General features: G+C 47.2%; 1 protein-coding gene across 4 annotated transcripts in view; it reads left to right on the top strand.

Annotated features, from left to right (window-relative positions):
• HECTD4 (HECT domain E3 ubiquitin protein ligase 4) overlaps positions 1 to 23,076 on the top strand; it is a 193,069-nt gene that overhangs the window by 156,457 nt on the left and 13,536 nt on the right. For 3 of the 4 annotated variants that reach the window (XM_060119741.1, XM_060119743.1, XM_060119744.1), the window contains exons 56-66: positions 6,289 to 6,470; positions 7,703 to 7,908; positions 8,195 to 8,325; positions 8,620 to 8,825; positions 10,440 to 10,619; positions 13,391 to 14,697; positions 15,708 to 15,915; positions 19,786 to 20,009; positions 20,097 to 20,248; positions 21,622 to 21,728; positions 22,425 to 22,548. In XM_060119741.1, the coding sequence (XP_059975724.1) occupies positions 6,289 to 6,470; positions 7,703 to 7,908; positions 8,195 to 8,325; positions 8,620 to 8,825; positions 10,440 to 10,619; positions 13,391 to 14,697; positions 15,708 to 15,915; positions 19,786 to 20,009; positions 20,097 to 20,248; positions 21,622 to 21,728; positions 22,425 to 22,548 (3,027 nt within the window). The remainder of the gene's footprint in view (positions 1 to 6,288; positions 6,471 to 7,702; positions 7,909 to 8,194; positions 8,326 to 8,619; positions 8,826 to 10,439; positions 10,620 to 13,390; positions 14,698 to 15,707; positions 15,916 to 19,785; positions 20,010 to 20,096; positions 20,249 to 21,621; positions 21,729 to 22,424; positions 22,549 to 23,076) is intronic. The other variant, XM_060119742.1, reaches the window with a different exon arrangement.

A 23,076-nucleotide genomic window follows, 5' to 3' on the forward strand; every position in this document is an offset into this window, starting at 1 on the left:
ATCTTAGAGGAAATGCTTTCAGTTTTTCACCATTGAGAATGATGTTCGCTGTGGGTTTGTTGTATATGGCCTTTATTATGTTGAGGTAGGTTCCCTCTATGCCCACTTTCTGGAGAGTTTTTATCATAAATGGGTGTTGAATTTTGTCAAAAGCTTTTTCTGCATCTATTGAGATGATAATATGGCTTTTCTTCTATTTGTTAAAGTGGTGTATCACATTGATTGATTTGCATATATTGAAGAATCCTTGCATCCCTGGGATAAATCCCACTTGATCATGGTGCATGATCCTTTTAATGTGTTGTTGGATTCTGTTTGCTAGTATTTTGTTGAGGATTTTTGCATCTATATTCATGAGTGATATTGGTCTGTAATTTTCTTTTTTTGTATTATCTTTGTCTGGTTTTGGTATCAGGGTGATGGTGGCCTCATAGAATGAGTTTGGGAGTGTTCCTTCCTCTGCAATTTTTTGGAAGAGTTTGAGAAGGATAGGTGTTATCTCTTCTCTAAATGTTTGATAGAATTCACCTGTGAAGCCATCTGGTCCTGGGCTTTTGTTTCTTGGAAGATTTTTAATCACAGTTTCAATTTCATTACTTGTGATTGGTCTGTTCATATTTTCTATTTCTTCCTGGTTCAGTCTTGGAAGGTTATACCTTTCTAAGAATTTGTCCATGTCTTCCAGGTTGTCCATTTTATTGGCACAGAGTTGCTTGTAGTAGTCTCTTAGGATGCTTTGTATTTCTGTGTTGTCTGTTGTAACTTCTCCTTTTTCATTTCTAATTTTATTGATTTGAGTCCTCTCCCTCCTTTTCTTGATGAGTCTGGCTAATGGTTTATCAGTTTTGTTTATGTTCTCAAAGAACCAGCTTTTAGTTTTATTGATCTTTGCTATTGTTTTCTTTGTTTCTATTTCATTTATTTCTGCTCTGATCTTTATGATTTCTTTCTTCTGCTAACTTTGGGTTTTGTTTGTTCTTCTTTCTCTAGTTCCTTTAGGTGTAAGGTTAGATTGTTTATTTGAGATTTTTCTTGTTTCTTGAGGTAGGTTTGAATAGCTATAAACTTCCCTCTTAGAGCTGCTTTTGCTGCATCCCATAGGTTTTGGATCATCGTGTTTTCATTGTCATTTGTCTCTAGGTATTTTTTGATTTCCTCTTAGATTGTTTTTTTTTTTTTTTTTTTTTTTTTTGCGGTACACGGGCCTCTCACTGTTGTGGCCTCTCCCGTCGTGGAGCACAGGCTCTGGACGTGCAGGCTCAGCGGCCATGGCTCACGGGCCCAGCTGCTCCGCAGCATGTGGGATCTTCCCGGACCGGGGCACAAACCCGTGTCCCCTGCATCGGCAGGCAGACTCTCAACCACTGCACCACCAGGGAAGCCCCTCCTCTTTTTTTTTTCTTTTTTTTTCTCAGTACATGGGCCTCTCACTGCTGCGGCCTCTCCCATTGCGGAGCACAGGCTCCGGACGCGCAGGCTCAGCGGCCATGGCTCATGGGCCCAGCCACTCCGCAGCATGTGGGATCCTCCCAGACCGGGGCACGAACCCGTGTCTCCTGCATCGGCAGGCGGACTCTCAACCACTGCGCCACCAGGGAAGCCCAGCCCCTCCTCTTTGATTTCTTCAGTGATCTCTTGGTTATTTAGTAATGTATTGTTTAGCCTCCATGTGTTTGTGTTTTTTACGTTTTTTTCCCTGTAATTGATTTCTAATCTCATAGCGTTGTGGTCAGAAAAGATGCTTGATATGATTTCAATTTTCTTAAATTTACTGAGGCTTGATTTGTGGCCCAAGATGTGAACTATCCTGGAGAATGTTCTGTGAGCACTTGAGAAGAATGTGTAATCTGCTGTTTTTGGATGGAATGTCCTATAAATATCAATTAAATCTGTCTGGTCTATTGTGTCATTTAAAGCTTGTGTTTCCTTATTAATTTTCTGTTTGGATGATCTGTCCATTGGTGTAAGTGAGGTGTTAAAGTCCCCCACTATTATTGTGTTACTGTCGATTTCCTCTTTTATAGCTGTTAGCAGTTGCCTTATGTATTGAGGTGCTCCTGTGTTGGGTGCATATATATTTATAATTGTTATATCTTCTTCTTGGATTGATCCCTTGATCATTATGTAGTGTCCTTCCTTGTCTCTTGTAACATTCTTTATTTTAAAGTCTATTTTATCTGATATGAGTATTGCTACTCCAGCTTTCTTTTGATTTCCATTTGCATGGAATATCTTTTTCCATCCCATCACTTTCAGTCTGAATGTCATCCCATCACTTTCAGTCTGAATGTGTCCCTAGGTCTGAAGTGGGTCTCTTGTAGACAGCATATATATGGGTCTTGTTTTTGTATCCAATCAGCAAGGCTGTGTCTTTTGGTTGGAGCATTTAATCCATTCACATTTAAGGTAATATCGATGTGTATGTTCTTATTACCATTTTCTTAATTGTTTTGGGTTTGTTTTTGTAGGTCCTTTTCTTCTCTTGTGTTTCCCACTTAGCGAAGTTCCTTTAGCGTTTGTTGTAGAGCTGGTTTGGTGGTGCTGAATTCTCTTAGCTTTTGCTCTGTAAAGCTTTTGATTTCTCCATCGAACCTGAATGATATCCTTGCCGGGTAGAGTAATCTTGGTTGTAGGTTCTTCCCTTTCATCATTTTAAGTATATCATGCCACTCCCTTCTGGCTTGTAGAGTTTCTGCTGAGAAACTCTGTTAACCTTATGTGAGTTCACTTGTATGTTATTTGTTGCTTTTCCCTTGCTGCTTTCAATAATTTTTCTTTGTCTTTAATTTTTGCCAGTTTGATTACTATGTGTCTCGGCATGTTTCTCCTTGGGTTTATCCTGTATGGGACTCTCTGCACTTCCTGGAATTGGGTGGCTATTTCCTTTCCCATGTTAGGGAAGTTTTCGACTATAATCTCTTCAAATATTTTCTTGGGTCCTTTCTCTCTCTCTTCTCCTTCTGGGACCCCTATAATGCGAATGTTGTTGCATTTAATGTTGTCCCAGAGGTCTCTTAGGCTGTCTTCATTTCTTTTCATTCTTTTTTCTTTATTCTGTTCTGCAGCAGTGAATTCCACCATTCTGTCTTCCAGGTCACTTATGCGTTCTCCTGCCTCAGTTATTCTGCTATTGATTCCTTCTACTGTAGTTTTCATTTCAGTTATTGTATTGTTTGTCTTTGTTTGTTTGTTCTTTCATTCTTCTAGGACTTTGTTAAACATTTCTTGCATCTTCTCGATCTTTGCCTCCTTTCTTTTTCCGAGGTCCTGGATCATCTTCACTATCATTATTCTGAAGGTTGCCTATCTCCACATCATTTAGTTGTTTTTCTGGGGTTTTATGTTGTTCCTTCATCTGGTACATAGCCCTCTGCCTTTTCATTTTGTCTGTCTTTCTGTGAATGTGGTTTTTGTTCCACAGGCTGCAGGATTTTAGTTCTTCTTGCTTCTGCTGTCTGCCCTCTGGTGGATTGGCTGTCTCATTCTTGTCATTCAGATCTCAGTGAATATGTCACCTTTCCAAAAAAGCCTTGCCTCACCATCTAAAGTAAGCCCACAGGAGCACATTGTCATAACACTGGATTTTATCAATACTTCCCTTCCAGGACCTGATATTTTTGCTTTTTTAAAAAATTTGTTTATTGTGTGTCTCCTCCCTCTAGAACATAAGCTTCCTAAAAGCAGAGACCTTGTCTGATTCTTTGCTAGGGCTCCCAGTGCTTAATCTGGGCCCTGGCTCACACTGTAGACTCCAAATATTTGTGGAAAAGGATCCCCAAACATATATGCTTGAATATCAATATGGTACTCTTAAAGTTTTTAAAAACTTCTTTAATAAGACTTTCAGTCATATTTTTGGCAAATTTTTCTGATAGATGAAACCTATTGACTGTTGACTAGCAACTTAGAGAAAAGGCAAGAAAGTGCTTCGCAAGGTTACAATCAGGCTACAGATGTAGGACATTTACGATCAGTATTAATGTGGTGATCTCGGTATTGGGAGAAATATGAAACATGCCATAGATTTGTTTGATCAATACAATGATGGAATTTCTGCTCATAGTATGGGTTTTCATCAGAGGTGTACTCTGCCTAAAGTGCTCACGTGGGTTTGAGAGAGGACTTTAGAGAATGAAGAGGTGGGGTGGGGGGCTCCTCAGCAGAGACTTCAGAGACATCAACAGTCTGCAAAGTCGACCGAAAATAATCTCACTCCAGCTTCACCCTGGCAACTGGAGGCTTTTCAATCTGAGGAGAGAGCTGGGGGGAGCCTGTAGGGCTTTCAGCTTTCATCGTCAGGCCTCATCTGTTTTGCTGCCCTGGTCCTTGTGAGCTGTGCTAGTACACTGTCAACAGGCAGACTTCTGAGGCGGGAAGAAGCAGGTGGAGTTGGTTTGTTTTAAATTCTGGCGCAAGAATATTACAAACTGGTGGAGCCGAGAAAGAACCCACCTAACCTGCACCATCGTAGCTGGTTTCTTTTTTGTCTTCACTTTATACGATGGACCAGCATTACCTTTAATTTGGGTCAGTAGGTAATATCAAGTGACCCCTGTTGGCTCCGAGTGGGTTTAGACCTAGACTTTAGAGACACAAAAGGTCTACTTCTTTTTCTTTTTTAATTTATTTTTTATTGAAGTAGAGTTGAATTACAATGTTATGTTAACTACTGCTGTACATCAAAGTGACTCAGTTTTATATATATATAACGTTCTTTTTCGTATTCTCTTCCATTATGGTTTATCATAGGATATTGAATATAGTTCCCTGTGCTATACAGTAGGACCTTGTTGTTTATCCATCCTATAGATACCAGTTTGCATCTGCTAATCCCAAACTCCCAATCCATCCCTCCCCCAACCCCCTCCCCCTTGGCAACCACCAGTCTGCTCTCTATGTCCATGATTCTGTTCCTGTTTCATAGATAGGTTCATTTGTGTCATATTTTAGATTCCACGTATAAGTGATATCATATGGTATTTGTCTTTCTCTTTCTGACTTCACTTAGTATGATAATCTCTAGTTGCATCCATGTTGCTGCAAATGGCGTTATTTCATTCTTTCTTACTGCTGAGTAATATTCCACTGTATATATATACCACATCTTCTTTATCCGTTCATCTGTCAATAGCCATTTAAGTTGTTTCCATGTCTTGGCTATTGTGAATAGTGCTGCTTTGAACATAGGGGTGCATGTATGTTTTTGAATTATAGTTTTGTCTGGATATATGCCCAGGAATGGAATTGCTCGATCATATGGTAACTCTATTTTTAGTTTTCTGAGGAACCTCCATGCTGTTTTCCACAGTGGCTGCACCAATTTACATTCCAAAAGGGCTACTTCTAACTTGCCTTCTTGATTAAGTGCTTACTACCAGCAGAACTTTTAATTATGGTGATTAGTTAATAAAATACAGGGAGCCTCCCCTATGCTTAGTATTAGCTAGATTAGATTCTTTACCAAGAGATGCATTTCTAAATGAGACCTGCTTAGTCACTAATGAGCTATTATTCAAGGTGAATGCCAATCACTTCATAAATTCATCACATAAAAAAAAATGCCCACACTGAAATTTTTATAATACCTTTACAGAGGTACAATTCACATACCATGTAATTTACCCACTTAAAGTATACAGGCCAACAATTTTTAGTATATTCACAAAATTCTGTAACCATCATCCCTCTCAGTTTTAGAGCATTTTCATCACCCCAAGAAGAAACCCCACACCCATTAGTAGTCAGTTCCCCTTCTCCCGTCCCCTAGCTCAACCCCGCCAATCTAATTTCTGTTTCTATGGATTTGCTTAATTCTGGACACTCTATATAAATGGATTCATAATATGTGAGCTTTTGTGTCTGGCTTCTTTCACTTAGCACAGGGCTGTCCAGGTTCATCCATGTCGTAGCACGTGTCAGTGCTTCATCCCTTTTTATTTGTGAATAACATTCCATTGTATGGATTTACCGTGCCTCAGTTGTTGGACATTTGGGCTGTTTCCACTTTTTGGCTACTCTGTGTATGCTACTATGAACACACGTATATGTGAGTCTTTATGTGAACATATATTTTCATTTCTTTTTCCATGGTGGTTTTTGAGTTGGGAAAGATCAAACATAACTAAATGTGGCTTTTTGTTTAAAACACAAGTGTCTAACTTGGAGCACAGAACATGAGGCCAGAGAAACCTGAGATGTGGTCCTTCCCCTTCAGCAGCCCGTGGCCCGGCCCGGTGTGGAGGCTGGAGCGTCAGAGCTCAGTGCCTGTCCCCTGCCCTTCCCTTGCAGGGAGCTGCTGCGCTGCGAGGCCGCACTGGCCAGGCTGTACTGCCGCATGGCCCTGCTCAACATCTTCGCCCCCAAGCTGCCTCACCTGTTTACCCGCCTCTTCCACATCCCTGCCATCCGGGACATTACCCTGGAGCACCTGCAGCTGCTGTCCAATCAGCTCCTCGCTCCTCCCCTCCCAGGTAAACCTTGGCTTTGCCGCTGTCACTGCAGAAATTAGGCCCAGGATGGAATAGCCCTGAGGGTGAGCCGGGCGCCAAGCAGGAGCTGTGCTTAGTGTCCTTGTTCTCCACGTGAGCAGGGGGAGGAATCCCAGCACAGGACCTTTAGACTTAGTGTAGATAAACTGCACGAAAGATGGCAGCTGTCTTTGCAGTGCTTTCTCACTCTTTGAAAAATCTAAGTGTATTAGATGACATATTTAGTCATTAACCTATTAAGCATTCATTAAGCAAACTAATCGTGGATCAAAGAAAATGAAGTCTTATTTATGAAATCTAGTCACTGTACTGTTGTCACAGACATTCTGTTTGACGTGTAAAGACAGGGAAACGTTCCTGCCATCAAACGCCACCAAAGAGACCTAACTGATTCATCGTGACCTCAAGCGGAGCTGTTTTAATAGGCCAGCCTGTGTGCATCTGCTCAACGTGGGGCCCTTGGAGTGCTGACTGATGCTGTGTGTTTGCTCCCTTGGTGAATACTAAGCGATGACTCTGCCCTCAACCCGGCTGAAGACTGAAGGGCCCCTTATGTCTTCCTCTGGCACCTTGGCCTCCAGCCTGCTTCCCTTGACCTCCTAGCTACTAAGATGGGAGCAGGAGTGAGAGGGCAGGTGGCATTCTAAGCATAAAGGACATCTCTCACAGCCATGGGGTCCCAGCCAGTGCCTGTGTGAACTACATCTCCACAGGCCACTTCAACACGTGGGGTCCAGTGGCCCACCCCAAGAAATTAGAGGCTCCAAAACAGACCTGAAAAGCTTTAACATGCTTGTGGAAGAAGCTTTGCCACAGTGACTAACACTTGCTTTATAAACTCCACTCTGAGCTACTCCAGTGGTTCCTTGGTGAAACTCCAGGTTGGCCAGGGCAGCCGATAAGTCAGGCTCTGGGAACCCCTGAATCCAAGCAGCTCCACTTCTACCTGCTTAGTAGACCTGGGCTTCAGCTCAGGTTTTTATTTTAGGCAACAGTTTTGTAGCTTAAAAGAAAGCAAAAAGTTAAAGACCGCCAAACTCCTGAAGCCCCCACCCCCTGCAGGATCTGACTGGTAACGTCTATTATCCAAGATGTATGTCCAAGCTAACCCATCCTGGTTTTCTGGACAGAATGCTCCTGGTTCGTTACTCAGGGTCCCACAGCCCTTGGCTGCTGCTGTTCTTGTTGACTTGTGTTTTCTTTCCTGTCCCCAGACGGCACCATCAGCTCCAGCTCCATCCTCCTGGCACAGTCCCTGCAGCACTGCGTCCATTCCCAGAACTGCTCGGCCACGGACCTCTTCTACCAGGGCAGCTCCCAGACAGTGAGAGAGTGGCTCAATGTGGCCATCACTCGGACCCTGCACCAGGGTGAGGAGAGCCTGTTGGAGCTGACGAAACAGATCTGCTCTTTCCTGCAGGTAAAAGCCCAAAGTTCTGATGTCCCTAAACTGAGGTTACAGGTTTCAATTGGAAATCTTATGGGCTGGCTGAAAATGACACTTTCTTCCCCAAGCCCCACTAGTCTGCTTTTCTTCGCAGCTCCCCTGCCTTGTCCCATCCGTGGTGTCCTTCCTCCCAGAGGGCTTTTTTGTCCTCCTGATCCTGTTACAGTGTGTGCATTGGCTCTCCTTTGCCTGGGAGCTGGGAAAAGGAAATGCTCTCTTGTGTTTAACCCGTGGCTTTCCCTGTTAAATGTCTCTGCAGACGGCACCAGAGCAGTTCCCCTCCGAAGAGTTTCCAATTTCCGAGTCCAAAGTCAACATGGACGTCAATTTCCCCGGGGCGGCTTTCGTAGTCGTATCTTGCAAAGAAAGTCAGTCTGGATTCCGCAAAGAGTAAGTTGCCCATACTGTAGAAGTTGGTGATGGGGAGACAAAAGTAAGACAGATTCTGGTACAATTTACAGAAGAAAAAAACTCATTGCTTTTATTCTTTAATGCATACTGTACTTGAACATGATTTACAGTTCTTCCCTAATTTCCATGTTTTGGAAATTAGTCTATATAAAGAATGACCTTCTAAAATGTAATGGAGGTGACTTAACGTGTGCCCAGTTCTCACCCCGCCTCTCACAACAAAGTGTTTGTTGACATGGTTGGACTCTGCTCACACTCATCCCTCCTCCTCAGCTCCTCTCTGTACAAGGCACCGTGGGCGCGGGTGCTCGTGTACGGGCTGGGCCACAAAGTGAAGCGAAATGGCCAGCTAAACCTCATCGAGGCCATCTGTTACCCGCGGGATGCGTCTCCAGCCAACACGGGGCTCACACCGCCTCCCACCACCAACCAGTACCCTTCTGTGATCCTCTCCACAGACAAAGTCCACATCAAACTGGGTAAGTCTCTGAATTAGCTCACGGTAATAAGCACAGCTTTGAAGTCATTCTCTGCTTTCCTTCTTTGTGAAAATTGAAAGGATTTTCTACCGTGCTGTGTTCCAGTTTCCTATGGGTAAAGAAAAGGACTGCTTGGGGCAGTGTATTTCAGAGACAGTGGATTAAAAGTTCTCCCTTTCCTGCCAGGGGAAGACCTGGCAGATGCTGCCCAGACTACAGTGGGGATTTCCTTTCCTTTCACAAGCGTGTGCTATTCAGAATGATCTAAACAGAGCAGTCCCATCGTTTAGCTGTAATAATCCTGGCTGCCCTTCAAGTTCTCATTAAACCTGAACTCTCTCAGGTATACTGTGGCTCCCTGGGGCACGGGCCTCAGTGACCATCTGCTCCCCATGTCAATGGTAAACAAAGCCTGGTGGTGGCCAGGCTGGGAAGCCCAAGTGGTCTTGTCTCCCTGGCATCCTTTGTTAAGCCTCTGCAGATTTGGATTTAGATGAGGTCTCCATCTCTGTAAATCCTGAAGCTCTCGCTGACTGTCTGCTTTGTATACTGGGGACAGCTGACTCTGTTTCTGAGTCAACACACAGAGGAAGGGAAACCTAGTGTCAGACTTGCACTGCACCTCCTTGGCATGTTGGACAGGAGAAGATGGACACATGTTTGTTCAAGACAATTATAAAGATGTATTTGAACTTTCAGCCAAAATTGGGCCTTGGCTTCTGCACCCATCCAGTCCTGGAGACACTGCATCCTTAGGGAATAAAATGAAAGGACGTTTCTTAAGGTATTTGGTCAATGCTAAACAAGTTTATGATCTCTTTTTATTAGGGTCTGTTTTTTTCATTGTATTTTGCCTACACTGTTTTTAAAATTTATGTTAAACACAGAAGATCTCTGTCTTACCTATCATTCCCCAAATAAACATTCACCCCAAAGTACAAGCCAGTCAACATGGTTCCTCCTGAGCCGGCCAGAGACCCCTGGTACCCCAGCTTATGTCTGACCAGTGCTTGCGGAGGGGGTTGGGGTGCGGTGCAGGGTGTGACAGGGATCAGACCTCAGGGTCTTTCTTCTCTCATCGTAGGCAGCTTCGGACAGATTCAGGCTATGACAATGACCGAAGGCAGTAAAAGAGAATTCTGGTAGTTCCTGAAGTCTAGGGGCCCCCTTGCTGGTCCACTCTGTAAATCTAAAATAAGCTGATGCTCCCATGGGATTGTAGCTGCACCAAAGGGCTGGTTATTTCTTTACCAGGCTGGGACCATTCCAGTGAAGCATCTTTTAAAGTCTGACTTCCTGTTTCCATGCCAGGTCATCAGGCTGGTTGGTATCTGACTGACTGGTAGATGTTTATCCTTCCCTGTCCCCACTGCTGCCCTTTGTCCCATTCTCACACCAACAGGTGGACTCCTTGGAGGATGTCCTCCGCTCCTCCTGCGCCTGCGGCTGACTCCATCTGGAGTGTGGGGAGTGACATTTCCTCTCGCCCCCAGTGCACGAGTGGACAGGCTTTCTGGCCCTGTTTCTCTGGGCACACCTGGCAGGTCTTTATCGCAAGCTTGTTTTGATCGGGTGCTACCAGTCATGAGCTTTCCTTCTGGACGCTTCTTCTAGGGGTGTCTCCCCCTCCCGGAGCCGTGCTGGTGTTACACTCTCTGCCCCTTGAGTTCCCACTGGCGATGGCCTTCGCAGAGCAGCTGCTGTCCTGGAAGTCGGAGGACGGCGAAGGGAGATCTGAGGACGAGCCTGACACCATCCCGACGTCCGTCCTCCTGCAAGTGGTGGAACTGCTCGGTGAGGCCTTCCTTCGCTCAGGATCAGGCTGGTGGAGCTGGCCAGGTGCCTGGGGAAGGAGCTGGCCGGTGCGCCTGGGGTGGCCATGTGGCCTGGGTGGCGACAGCTCTCGTCAGCTTGCTGTCAGTTGGGCTTGGGGAGTTGAGTGGAAAGTGTAGCCTAGACTTCCAAGTCCATGACTTGCAGGGTGCTTTCGTTATTGTGAGGGGTGGCATCTAACCAGGAAAATAAGATTAATTTTATCATACTTTACTTTAAAACACAAACATATGCCATTATTGTAACTTTGGTTCTGTAACATTGTCCACTTCCATACCACCCTTCACCTTCAAACATTATGACCTCACAGCACCTGAAAGGTTACAGAGAGATGGCATTGTAGCAAAACTCATGGAATGGTAAACTTAAAAGAGTTGTGAACTTAGCATATAAATTTACCTCAAATTTTTTCTAAAAATTGAGTTTTAATTAATGATATGTCTGCTTAAGTGGTTAGGGATAAAAATACTGATATCTGCAACTTATTTTGAAACAATCAAAAACTAAGATGAGGGCCTCCCTGGTGGCACAGTGGTTAAGAGTCTGCCTGCCAATGCAGGGGATACGGGTTCGTGCCCCAGTCTGGGAGGATCCCATATGCCGTGGAGCGGCTGGGCCCGTGAGCCATGGCCGCTGGGCCTGCGCATCCGGAGCCTGTGCTCCGCAACGGGAGAGGCCACAACAGTGAGAGGCCCACATACCGCAAAAAGAAAAGAAAAAAAAAAAAAAACTAAGATGAGTCTATGGATGAATAGAGGGATAGATAGATGTGTAATAAAGCAAACACAGCTTTGTTACACATGTAATAATGTTAATGGTAGAATCTAGGTGGTGAGCATCCAAATATTGACTGTATAAGGTGTTCAACTTTTTAATATTTTTGTATTTTTTCATAATAAAATGTTGGAGGGAAAAACATGTTGGCAAACTCAGGTGCCCTCAGGGGTCAGGGAGATGATGTAAGTGAGAGGAATTCAAAAGGAAAGTGGACCCAGGACCTCCAGGGAACTGGAGGGCACGTGTCCTGTGGGGCAGCCACTGAGCCCTGCTACTCATTTGCTGTATAAGAACATGGCCCTAGTCCTACCAGATACTGTCACTTTTTATTTCAAGAAAAGCCAGAAATCTAGATATTGATGTGAATTTCCCAGTTTCTAAATGTCGACAACTAATTCACATTCTTTAAAACACATTGAGCAGGGGGTCGGAAGAGGTGAGCAAGGGAACCAACCACTGGCTGTGGGAACGAGATGTATGTGGCCGGTCTCAGCTCTCGGGCCACCATTTGCAATTTTGGTGGAGATTTCTCTCCAAGCCCATCGTCTTCCAAAAATGTCCAACGGCAGAGGAAGGACAATGGCAAGAGAAGGAAATAGGAGCACCTGAGGGCCTGGCCTTAGGCCCCATTGGCCTTTATTCCCTGTCAGTGGCTCCATGAGCACCATGTCCCGTGACAGCCATGAGTTCATTACCAATTAGAATTATCAAAACAGCATCACCCCTGAGAGTAGTCAGCCTAGTCCCCTCCTTCATGGGTGCTGGGCCTAATTGGGATTCTCGGTAAGTCAGCCAGACCTGGCCGTTGGGACTCCCTGTCCACAATGTGACTGGGGATAGAAGACACGCATCTGGCATGAAGGGGACCTTGGCACAGATGTGTGGCCCACGGTTGTGCTAGACAGTATTTCCTAGACTTCAGTCATTCCCATGCCACCTTTATGTGATCTCTGCCACGTCTACAAATCATGCCTATCAACATTTATTGATTGCTTTTTATGGCAATCAACTCCTTCCTTTTTTTAAACTTATACTGAATTTTAAAGGAAACTTTATCTTGCTACTTTAAACAGAAAATTCGTATCCCTTGCCATAACTAGAAGATAACTATAGAAATAAAAAGTTAAGCAGTTACTGTTAAGAAATTCTGGCTAACTACTGTTCCCTGTCGAAGGCTCTGGGTCTCTGGGCTATCCTCTATTAAGAATATTCTAGGGACTTCCCTGGTGGCACAGTGGTTGGGAGTCCGCCTGCCGATGCAGGGGACACGGGTTCGTGCCCCGGTCTGGGAAGATACCACATGCCGCTGAGCGGCTGGGCCCGTGAGCCATGGCCGCTGAGCCTGCGCGTCCAGAGCCTGTGCTCCACAACGGGAGAGGCCACAACCATGAGAGGCCCGCGTACCGCTTAAAAAAAAAAAAAAAAAAAAAGAATATTCTAGCCCCAGAGTGAGGCTTTCTTGTTGACAAAATCAGGACTAAAAGAGGAGTTTAAAAGGAATCATTTTTCCACGTGTATTTCTGAGCTATCTGGTAAAATTGGATTGTATGCCCCCAGTAGTAAGCGTCCCATGGTTCAGGAAACATTATGCTAGTGATTTGTCACCAACCTGCTTAATAACTTTATGAGAAAGAAAACAATGATTTCGGGGTCAGAGCTGTAGAAGCTGGTTCCATGCGGTCACCTGGCACAGGGGTGAAGGCCACCAGCTCTGGGGCCAGCCTGCCCGGCTCTGCCCTGTGAGATTGTGTGACCGTGTGGCAGCCGTGTGAGTCCTTCAGCTCTTTGAGCCTCTGTTTCTTCATCTGTGAGATGGGGATGAAGGATGTAATGTTTGTTTCACGCGGTCGCTGTGAGGGCTGACTCCATTAAAGTGCCTTAGAACAGCGCCTGGCACATAGTAAGCTCTGTATAGGTGATTTTTTTTTTTTTTTTTTGGCTTTCATTCGCCTCAGGAAACTTCCTGTGGACCACGGACATGGCGGCCTGCGTGAAAGAGCTGGTTTTCCACCTCCTGGCAGAGCTCCTGCGCACAGTGCACAGCCTGGAGCAGAGGAAGCACCCTGCCGGCCTGTCCTCGTCCATTGCCCTCCAGCTGAACCCCTGCCTGGCCATGCTGATGGCCCTGCAGTCGGAGCTCCACAAGCTGTACGACGAGGAGACTCAGAGCTGGGTCTCGGGCAGCACGTGCGGAGGCTCGGGGACCGTGGCGGCCACCGACCAGGGCAGGTTCTCTACGTATTTCCACGCACTCATGGAAGGGTGCCTGGCGGTGGCCGAGGTGACTCTGCCTACCAACATGAGCGTCACTGCCAGCGGGGTGACGTCGGCAACCGCCCCAAGCCTCAGCGACTCGTCATCCTCCTCATCGTCCTCCCCAGGACAGACGCCGCAGAGCCCCAGCCTCCTGTCCAAGAGGAAGAAAGTCAAGATGAAGCGGGAAAAGGCCTCCTCCTCCGGGAAGCGCCAGTCCTCGCGCTCAGTGGACTCGGACCCCGCCGTGCTGAGCATCGGGGGTGGCAAGCCCGAAGACATGCTGTGGTTCCATCGCGCCCTGACCTTGCTCATCATCCTCCGGCACCTCACCAGGAAGGACCCGCAGGGGCTGGGTGTGACGAGCGACGCCATTGCCGATGCCTGCCAGGCCCTGGTGGGTCCCACCGCCCATAGCCGCTTGCTGGTGATCTCTGGGATCCCCACCCACCTGGACGAGGGCATCGTCAGAGGCGCCATCCGCAAGGCCTGCAACGCCCACGGCGGGGTCTTCAAAGACGAGATCTACATCCCCCTGCAGGATGAAGACCCCAAGAAACCAAAAGACAAGGCCGAGGGCGGTGATGGGAAAGCCGAGCCAGATAAGACCCTTGGCTTCCCCAGCACAGACAGCTTGGAGGTCAGCACGTCCCACAGCCCGACCCCCGCCATGAGCATCAGTGCGTCTGCGTCCACCAGCCAAGCCTCCATCTGCAGCTCCCAGGGCATCTTGCAGACGGTCAGCGACATCTCCACGGAACCGCTGCCCTCGGGCCTAGAGCTGCCCATCCCTGCGGGCTTATTGGAGCCCCACGTAGTGTCCAGCCAGGAGAGCCTGGACGTTTCCCTATGCAGCACCAGCAGCCTGGGCAGCCTCGGGAGCCTGGGGGAGCCACTGGACAACGCAGAAACGGCCTCAGTGTCAGACATGGGCTCCATGTACACAGTCACGTCCCTGGACAACCAGCCCCTCGCAGCACGCCCCATCAAAGGCTTCGCGGTCGTGGAGGTAAGCACCTCACGCCTTGGCAACCACTTAAATCATGAGCGGTTAGAATCCCCCAGGCCTCTTTAAGCCTTCCAATATTATTTCCAAGGGACTAACTAGTGGGTGACATTGGGGCACTTAGCGGGCTCCCTGAGGCGGCTCTTGGAAACAGCAGTGATTAGTCATGTTGATTATCTGTATTTGAGGTCCCATCTCTGAGTGTGATAGCAAGTCTGTCAGGAAGTAAATACAGTTCATTGCGGAGTGTGGGAGGGGCTCCAGGGGCTGACCTTTCCTGATGGGTGGGCATCATCAAGTGTTTTCCAACTCAGGCCCCAGTGGCCTCTTTCTGAGTGACTTTGGGTTGTTTTAACCATTGCCATTGGTAGGAGGGATCCCCACTGAGCAGGGTGAGAACAGACTTGCCGTTCTGTTCTGAGTGATTCTGAGTTTCAGATGCTGCACGTGTTGCCAGATTACATTTCCACTTCAAGATCCCATGTGTTTCCTGGGCCTCCTTGTTTAGAAATCCTGCATCCTGTGTCTTCCTGCCCACTGTGTAACAGGAGTTGGGTGCAGAGTAAAAACCATCCTCGCCCTTATTAGATATGGAGGGGGAGGCACTAGGAGGAGAACTTGCACCCCCTTGCTCCCCACCCCACGGGCTCTGACAGGAGAGCTCAAAGATCCAGGGGTGGGCTTCCTCCCAGAATCTGTCCACCTTCTCCCTGGGGATTTTCTCGGAGCCAAGCATGGACTTGAACCCCCGGGGCACCTGCGTAGAGCCACAGACCTGACCGGGGTTTAGCAACAGAGATGTCCAGTTGAGCTGTTCTCCTGCAGGTTACCACTTTCAGCACATACGAGAGAGACTTTGCCGGGAAGGCCACCTCGCCCCGGCCAGGCCACACTCCCAACGCTGAAGACAGTAGAGGGTTTCAGGGACAGATGGGAGGGAAAGAAAGTTCATACAGCTAGCTGAGTGACTGATCTCTCCACTCAAATCCTTACCCTTTTCCTTGTTCACACAGATTAGATCCCGAGCCAAAATCGAGAAAATCCGAGCGAGTTTATTTAACAATAATGACTTGATTGGTTTGTCAAGTTTGGATGGTGAAGATGAATTGATGGAAATGTCGACGGAAGAGATCCTCACTGTGTCTGTAGTAAATCAGAGTTTGTTTGATACGCAGGGGAGCCCAGGGTTAGAAGATTATTTCAATGATAAGTCAATTAAAGGTAGGTTATAGATTTTTTTTTAATTAATAGACTTTTTAAAGAAATTTATAGAAAAAAAACTGAGCAAAAATCATACCCCTCTTGGGACTTCCCTGGTGGTCCAGTGGTTAGGACTCAGTGCTTTCACTGCCACGGGCCTGGGTTCGATCCCTGGTGAGGGAACTAAGATCCCGCAAGCCATGCAGCGCAGCCAAAAAAAAAAAATCATACCCCTCTCCATGTCCTGTTTTCCCTATTTTTAACATCTTACCTTAAAGAGGAGCTCTGGGGGTCAAAGATTTAAGAAGTGATTCAGGGAATGTTGGGAAGATGGTTCACTGCTTGGTTAACAGAAGGTGCGCTGTGTACACGATGTGAAGAGAGCACTGCTGCTCCCCCAGGAGAGCCGTCAGGGCTCTGAAGGCCAGCGGGCAGGCCCTGCCACAGGCCTGCTAGGTTCAGCCAGCCGAGGGACCACCAGGAAATGCTATGCCACAGCCTTGAATGTGGGCTTGCGTTCAAGTTGCTTTTTTCCTTTGGTCTAGTCAGGCTTCCCCTTGTTTGAGTTCAAGTGTATTTATTTTGTTCTGTCCTCTAGAGCTAGAATGTACCCTGTACATTGCTGGTAATCAGTTAGTCAATATGCTTGAGGACAGCTAACACCTCGCCCTTTAAAATGAATTCTTGGGGAAGAACCGGTCCCAGTTCCTTTTTCACAAAGTCCCACTTTGTCATTCTGGTGGCTCTTATGTGGGGGGACCCTACCCTGTCTGCCTTCCCCACTTCTTCTGTTCAGCCAGGACCCGGGCTCTATCGAGGCCCCACAGAGCTGGATCTAGCAGATCCTGAGGCCAAGAGCTCACCCCCAGCTTCGCTTCAGAAGCAGCAGCAATTTTTCTCCTTTCTTTTTATAACTGTAGTTCTTTGTGTTGTTGTCTTTATTTTGCATCAGTCTCTCTCAAATTTTTAAATTTATGTTTTTTCTAACTCTTTAATATTGTTTGAAATTTCATAATAGAGTTGTTGAGTTCGTTCTGTTTTATGAGGACAGAAATGTAATATTGAGTATGGATTTTGTTGTTGTTTCAAATTATTATCCCCCAGTCATGAAATTTTGAAATACTCCCACAGGGCTGGGACCAGAGTGAGGTAAATGAGGCCACAGAATTTAGTTGGGCTCCAAAACAACTCAGTAATCTAGATAAATAATTATTTTAATATAATACTTATGAAAGTCAAAATTAATGCAAAATATCCATGGTGAACAAACTGTTAAAAGTTTAAATAGGGCCTCCCTGGTGGCACAGTGGTTGGGAGTCCGCCTGCCGATGCAGGGGATACGGGTTCGTGCCCCGGTCTGGGAGGATCCCATATGCCGCGGAGCGGCTGGGCCCGTGAGCCATGGCCGCTGGGCCTGCGCGTCCGGAGCCTGTGCTCCGCAACGGGAGAGGCCACAACAGTGAGAGGCCCGCATACAGCAAAAAAAAAAAAAAAAAAAAAGTTTAAATAAAGACAGGATCAGTATTAATGATTTTTCCTTTTGCGTCAGGCTTTAATATGGCTCAGCACAGTACTTTTAATATTTTGTTCATCATGGGTTTTTTGTATTAATTTTGATTTTTTTGAAGGACCACGTTACAATGTGTATCTTGATCTCTGAGTTTATTGGGACTCTTGTGCGTGAGGGGCCGCCTCTCTCTCCTCACCCTGGTTTCAGCCCTGTTCCCTTATTAGTGAGTACGATGCCCACTCGGCTCTCAGCTCCCCACGTGGGGGTGGCTAGTGTACGATCTGTGGGAACCCTGGGGTCTTTTTCTGCCATAATTAATGCTTTGCCAGTCTTTTCATGCTTTAATCTGAATTTAGTTCTAGCTCCTGATAGTATTTTGGTCAAACCTTCCACATAAGATACTCAGTCTTTTGATAACACACTTACCACGTTACAGCCACATGCATTTTGCTCAAGACTCTTTAAGTTGTGGTTCTACTGAATCAGCTTTTAGGTCTCGACCACGCCTTCTGCACACCTGTCTCCTCACCCTCAGCCCAGATGCCCAGGGGACCTTTGTGCCCTGGCTCCTGAAGCCCGGCCTGAGCTGGGTGTGGCTCTGGAGGGTCAGACCCCCAGAGAGAGGGGATGAGGAGGATGGGCGGGAGGACAGGGTGTGATGAGCAAGTCAGTCCTGCCCGCAGGTGGGGGCCCTTGGCCATGAGGAACATGCAGATGCAGTGGAACGTTCCACTGGGAACATTCCTGACTGGCCCCTTAGGAAAGGTGAGAGCATCTTCTGGAGTGCTTATTTGGGGACCAAAAAAAAAACCAAGTCTTTTTTTTCTCGTGCTCAGGGACAGTTTTCTTGTATCTGAGAGAACTTTCTTTTCCCCCTGCTGGCTGGGCCAGGTTTCAAGTGCATCCTCTAATAATAACTGTTGAACAACTTGTACTTTGCCCTAAAAGTACTTGCAGCCTCTACATCCTCTTGCTCCCTGGGGACTGTCCATCACAGACATGTTGAAGTTAAGGGAGGTTCAACCTCCATGATAAAGAGACCCTAGAGTACAGTAACTCAGTGGAAGTTCATTTCTTGCCCACGTAAGAGTCCAGGGTGAGCCCCGAGGTCTTCCATCCGGGGGCTTGTTATCTCCACGCAGCCAGTGGCAGGGATGGGTGCAGAAGAGAACATGATCTCAGAGAAGCAGCAGTGAGCTGTGGCGTGAAGTGAGATCTTAGTTCCCTGCCCAGGAATTGAACCTGGGTAGCCTGGATGAAAACCAGGAATCCTAGCCGCTGGACCAGCAAGGGCTAGAGGCTAGAAGCAAAGTTCCCCTGGCCCTCCCCGCCATTGAAAAATGTGTTTCTCAAGGAGGCGAGAACTGTAAAAACAGGTACAAAGTTTATTATTGGGGACATAGAACAACAACAAGTGGGAGAGCACACAGAGAAACAGTTTGTTGAGTTGACAGAAGCAAGGCAGAGATGCACACTCCGGAGAAAGGGTGTGGGCGTCCTCCCTAATGAGGAGGAGCCCAGTAAAGAGGCCGTTAAGTCATGCATATGGGGCAGTTCTTCCGGGTCTTTGTTTACCTTTGGCCAATTACCTGGTTTCTTTTTCCACACCTGCCCTGCCCTAGGACCCTCCCCAACAGGCGTGCGCAACTTTTCTCCAAGATGGATTCCACCCCAGAGGCCTATGGGAGGGCCTTGGCATCACATATTATGGGGTGGTGCCCGTTCCTTTGTGACCCCCAAGGAGCCTTTCTGTGCATGTGCAATGTCTCCCTTGCCCCAAGGCTGGGAAATATATTATGTGGCCTCTTGATCTTTACTCAGAACAGGGTTTAGCCCCCCTCTGTCCCTGCCATAACTGTTACCTCAAAGTGTCCACAGGAAACAAAGCCTGGCTATTTACCCTATTCCCGTTGTTATTTCTATTTCGAAGTGCAAACAGGAGGCTGGTTCTAAATAGCTAATCTGGAGCCCACCTATCTCCTGTCTCAGGAAATGCAAACAGGGGACTAGTTGCAAGTGTTCGGCCTGAAGTCCATCTTTTTCTCGCCCCAAGAAATGTAAACAGGAGGCCAGTTGTAAATGCCTAGCCTGGAGCCCATCTGTGTCCTGTCTGAAGCAGACTGGCCCAGGAGGGGCCCACGTCACGGGGCCGCACCTCACAGCACCACACCTCACGGCAGAGAAGGCTGGGCGTGTAACTGAGGTGTGCGTGCAGAAAGGGAACACCAGGTCTCGGCGTACAGCTCATCATCACCACTAACCACCCATTACCCACTTTCAAAAATAAATCGTTGATGAAAAATAAATCAGATGCTGCAGGGCTTATCCTGAGGTAGCGTATTCACGACAGAATCATTTGCCCTCCCTCCATTCTGTAACAGGTGAGAAGCTGGTGCCCGGGGCCAGGGAGGTGCTGACAGAGATATTTAAGAGCTGCGCCCACTCAGAGCAGATGCTGAGCCTGACACCAGCAAAGCCCATCAAAGTGTCTGACATTTATCTCAGCAAAGAGCAGATCAACTCCCAGACGCCAGGCAACCTCCTCCACCTCTTCTTCACCAACGTTCGGCCCCCCAAAAAGGTGCTGGAGGATCAGCTCACCCAGGTAGCCACCCCATCCCCGCCGCACCCGTGCTGGGCCTCGCGTGCCCCTGGGGCTGAGTCTGAGGGCCCCCCCTCCGGTGCTCCGCAGATCCTGAGGAAGTACGGCGTGCCGAAACCCAAGTTCGACAAGAGCAAGTACAGCAAGGCGGGGAAGGAACAGCACCCCGGAAAGGTGGTGAGCACCAAGCGGCCCATCACCAAGCCCCCCGCCAAGGACAAGGCCGTGCTCAACAGCGTCAGGTGGGTGACCGAGGAGCTCGGAAGGGGCGCCGGGCAGGGGGACGCGGGGCCACCGCCTAGCAGGCTTCCTGGGAGGCTGTCGGCACCTTGGGGGAGCCAGACATCCTGGCTCTTCTCTGCTCTGCTGCCGGGGTCCTTTTCGCCCTTGGCTTCGTCAGCTGGAAGAGAACGTTTCATTTTACCCACAAGGATAGTAAAATCTGGACCATGCAGGCTGGAAAGCAGACCAGTCTGAATTAATAAAACATCTAAAGTGTACAGAATTGTTTAAAAAGTCTGACTTCTTTTACCCACACAATAATGCACAGTTATTGTAGAAAGACTGTAATGTGGACCCGTGCATATTGGAAAACACTGAAATACCCCCCACGTAGCAACTGCTTTTAACATTTAAGTGTAGAATGTTTTATTTGTGCATACGTATTATCTTGTTACATTTTAAATGGCTAAAATAGTACAATATTCAAATGCACATGCAGTGAAAAGCCACTCCTCTTCCTCTCCATCCTTAAGCCTCCCAGCTCCCTTCCCTGAGGCTGTAGTGTCGCTTTCGTAGCCTTGCAGAACTGTTCTGGCTGTACACGAGCCAGTGTATGCATACCCAGAGGTCGGGAACTGTACAGAATGCCTGTACCTTGCTGTTTCTATTTACTTCTGATATTGGAGATGATTCCATATCAGCACAAAAAGAACTTGCCCTGTTCCTCTTTTAAAGTAGCTCCATAATATTCCATGTGTGGATATGCACACATATTTAGTAGAATTTTCTTTACAAACAAGTTTATGACTCTCAAGTTGAAATTCAGGTAGTGAAGTACTACTGAGCAGGAGTCTCTAGAGGACTTGTTTAAGTCGTCAGAGAAAAAAGTGTCTTAAAATTTTATTAATTAATTATACATAAATGGGGCTTTTAAATCAGTACTGTCCCATAGAGCTTTCTGTGACGATGGAAATGTGCGTTTCTCTGTCTGTGCTGCTCACCACAGTGGCCACTAACCACACATGGCTACTGAGCACTTGAAATGCAGCGAGTGCCACCAAGGAACTGGACTTGTAATTTTAATTAATTTAAACTTAAGTAGCTACATCTGGCCAGTGCCTGCTTCTTGGACAGTACAGCTCTGAAGTATGTAGAAAGAATGTTTGAAAAGTGTCTCTTCGAGATTTTCCACATTTTAAAGCATCAAATTGTCCTCATAATTTGCTCAGGAAACTTTTCTTGGTCAGAACAAAGCTGTTCTTGACCCCAGCCCTGTCTGAACCATCAGCTGTAGTTGGGGGAGAGTGAACCAATGCCTGGTGAGGTTCTGCATTCCCCCACCAGGAGGAGGTGTGGGCGTGAGGAATTCTGATTCTGGTGCTTTGGTCTACAGCAGGACTGCCTTGAGCGAGAAGAAGCCCACTGTGAAGCCGAAGTCACCGGAAAAGAGCAAGCCGGACGAAAAGGACCCAGAAAAGTCACCCACCAAAAAACAAGAAGGTGAACAAGCAACTTGGGCCTGATGCAGGCCTGGGGCTGCTTCCATCCTAGAGATGGCGGCGCAGCCTGGGATCCAGCCTCTTTGCTTTTCCCTGACCGCCTGGCTCCCTCGGGTTTTAGTTTAGGCAGGGCAGCCCTGCCCAAGACACGGAAGACATCCCTGGCCAGCTGCGATTATTGCTCCAGGACTCCATCTCTGCTCACCTGAACTGATGGAGGTTAGAATAGCAGCTCCAGAAATACCATACTCCCAAGGGAAGAATAGATGATTGCGATTGAAAGTAAAGATTGAAAATCTGCTCAGAAATTTTCTTCCAGAAGGGCACTTACCTGGGACATTAGAACCTTATCTTCCTGAAGGCCCAAGCAGACTTGGAGAAAGCTATTATTGTCACAAAAATTGCGTAGTCAGTCAGGAATGTTTCTGAGATACAGAAAGACGAGACTGGGGGGAAAGCGCTGCACCACTTGGTCACCAGCCCGAGGAGGTGAGGCTGTAGCTGAGACCCGTCAGGTTGGGGGTTCTGTGTGTCCTTGAGCAGTCGGGTGGGGAGAGTCTGTCAACAGACCCTGGAGTGACGGCAGGAGATGGGGGGGTTAGATGAATTGGGCCCCGAAAGAGAGGGTGCAGTGGGAGCATGCTGTGGGACCCCCACTTCTCACCGATTCCTAACACTGTGAACACTTCTCCATCAGTCCCTGAGGAAAAGTACCTGACATTGGAAGGATTTCACAAGTTTGTTATTGACAGAGCCAAGCAAGACATCCGTAGTGTCTGGAGGGCCATTTTATCCTGTGGTTACGATCTTCATTTTGAGAGGTAAGAGGCTGTCAACCCAGTTGATTCCTTGTGTAAAAATTGTTCTCAGAGAGAGTGGCATGGACATATATACGCTACCAAATGTAAAATAGATAGCTAGTGGGAAGCAGCCGCATAGCACAGGGAGATCAGCTCAGTGCTTTGTGACCACCTAGAGGGGTGGGATAGGGAGGGTGGGAGGGAGACGCAAGAGGGAGGGGATATGGGGATATATGTATACGTATAGCTGATTCACTTTGTTATAAAGCAGAAACTAACACACCATTGTAAAGCAGTTATAATCCAATAAAGATGTTAAAAAAAAAATTGTTCTCAGCTACTAGACGCTTCCCCAAGCAATTACTCCCTGGGAAGCCATTCCATCTGACATGTTTTTAATGCCTATTGAGTTATTTTCCAAGTTCTCCTAATTGTTAGTGTGGATTTTCCAACCCGTTTGAACAGAAATTCACTATCTCACAGTTCTGGAGGCGGGAAGCCCAAGATCAAGGTGTCAACAGGGTTAGTTTCTCTGGAGGGCCCTCCTTG

The sequence above is a fragment of the Mesoplodon densirostris genome, chromosome 15 (genome assembly GCF_025265405.1).
Source record: "Mesoplodon densirostris isolate mMesDen1 chromosome 15, mMesDen1 primary haplotype, whole genome shotgun sequence".
Lineage (NCBI taxonomy): Eukaryota > Metazoa > Chordata > Mammalia > Artiodactyla > Ziphiidae > Mesoplodon > Mesoplodon densirostris.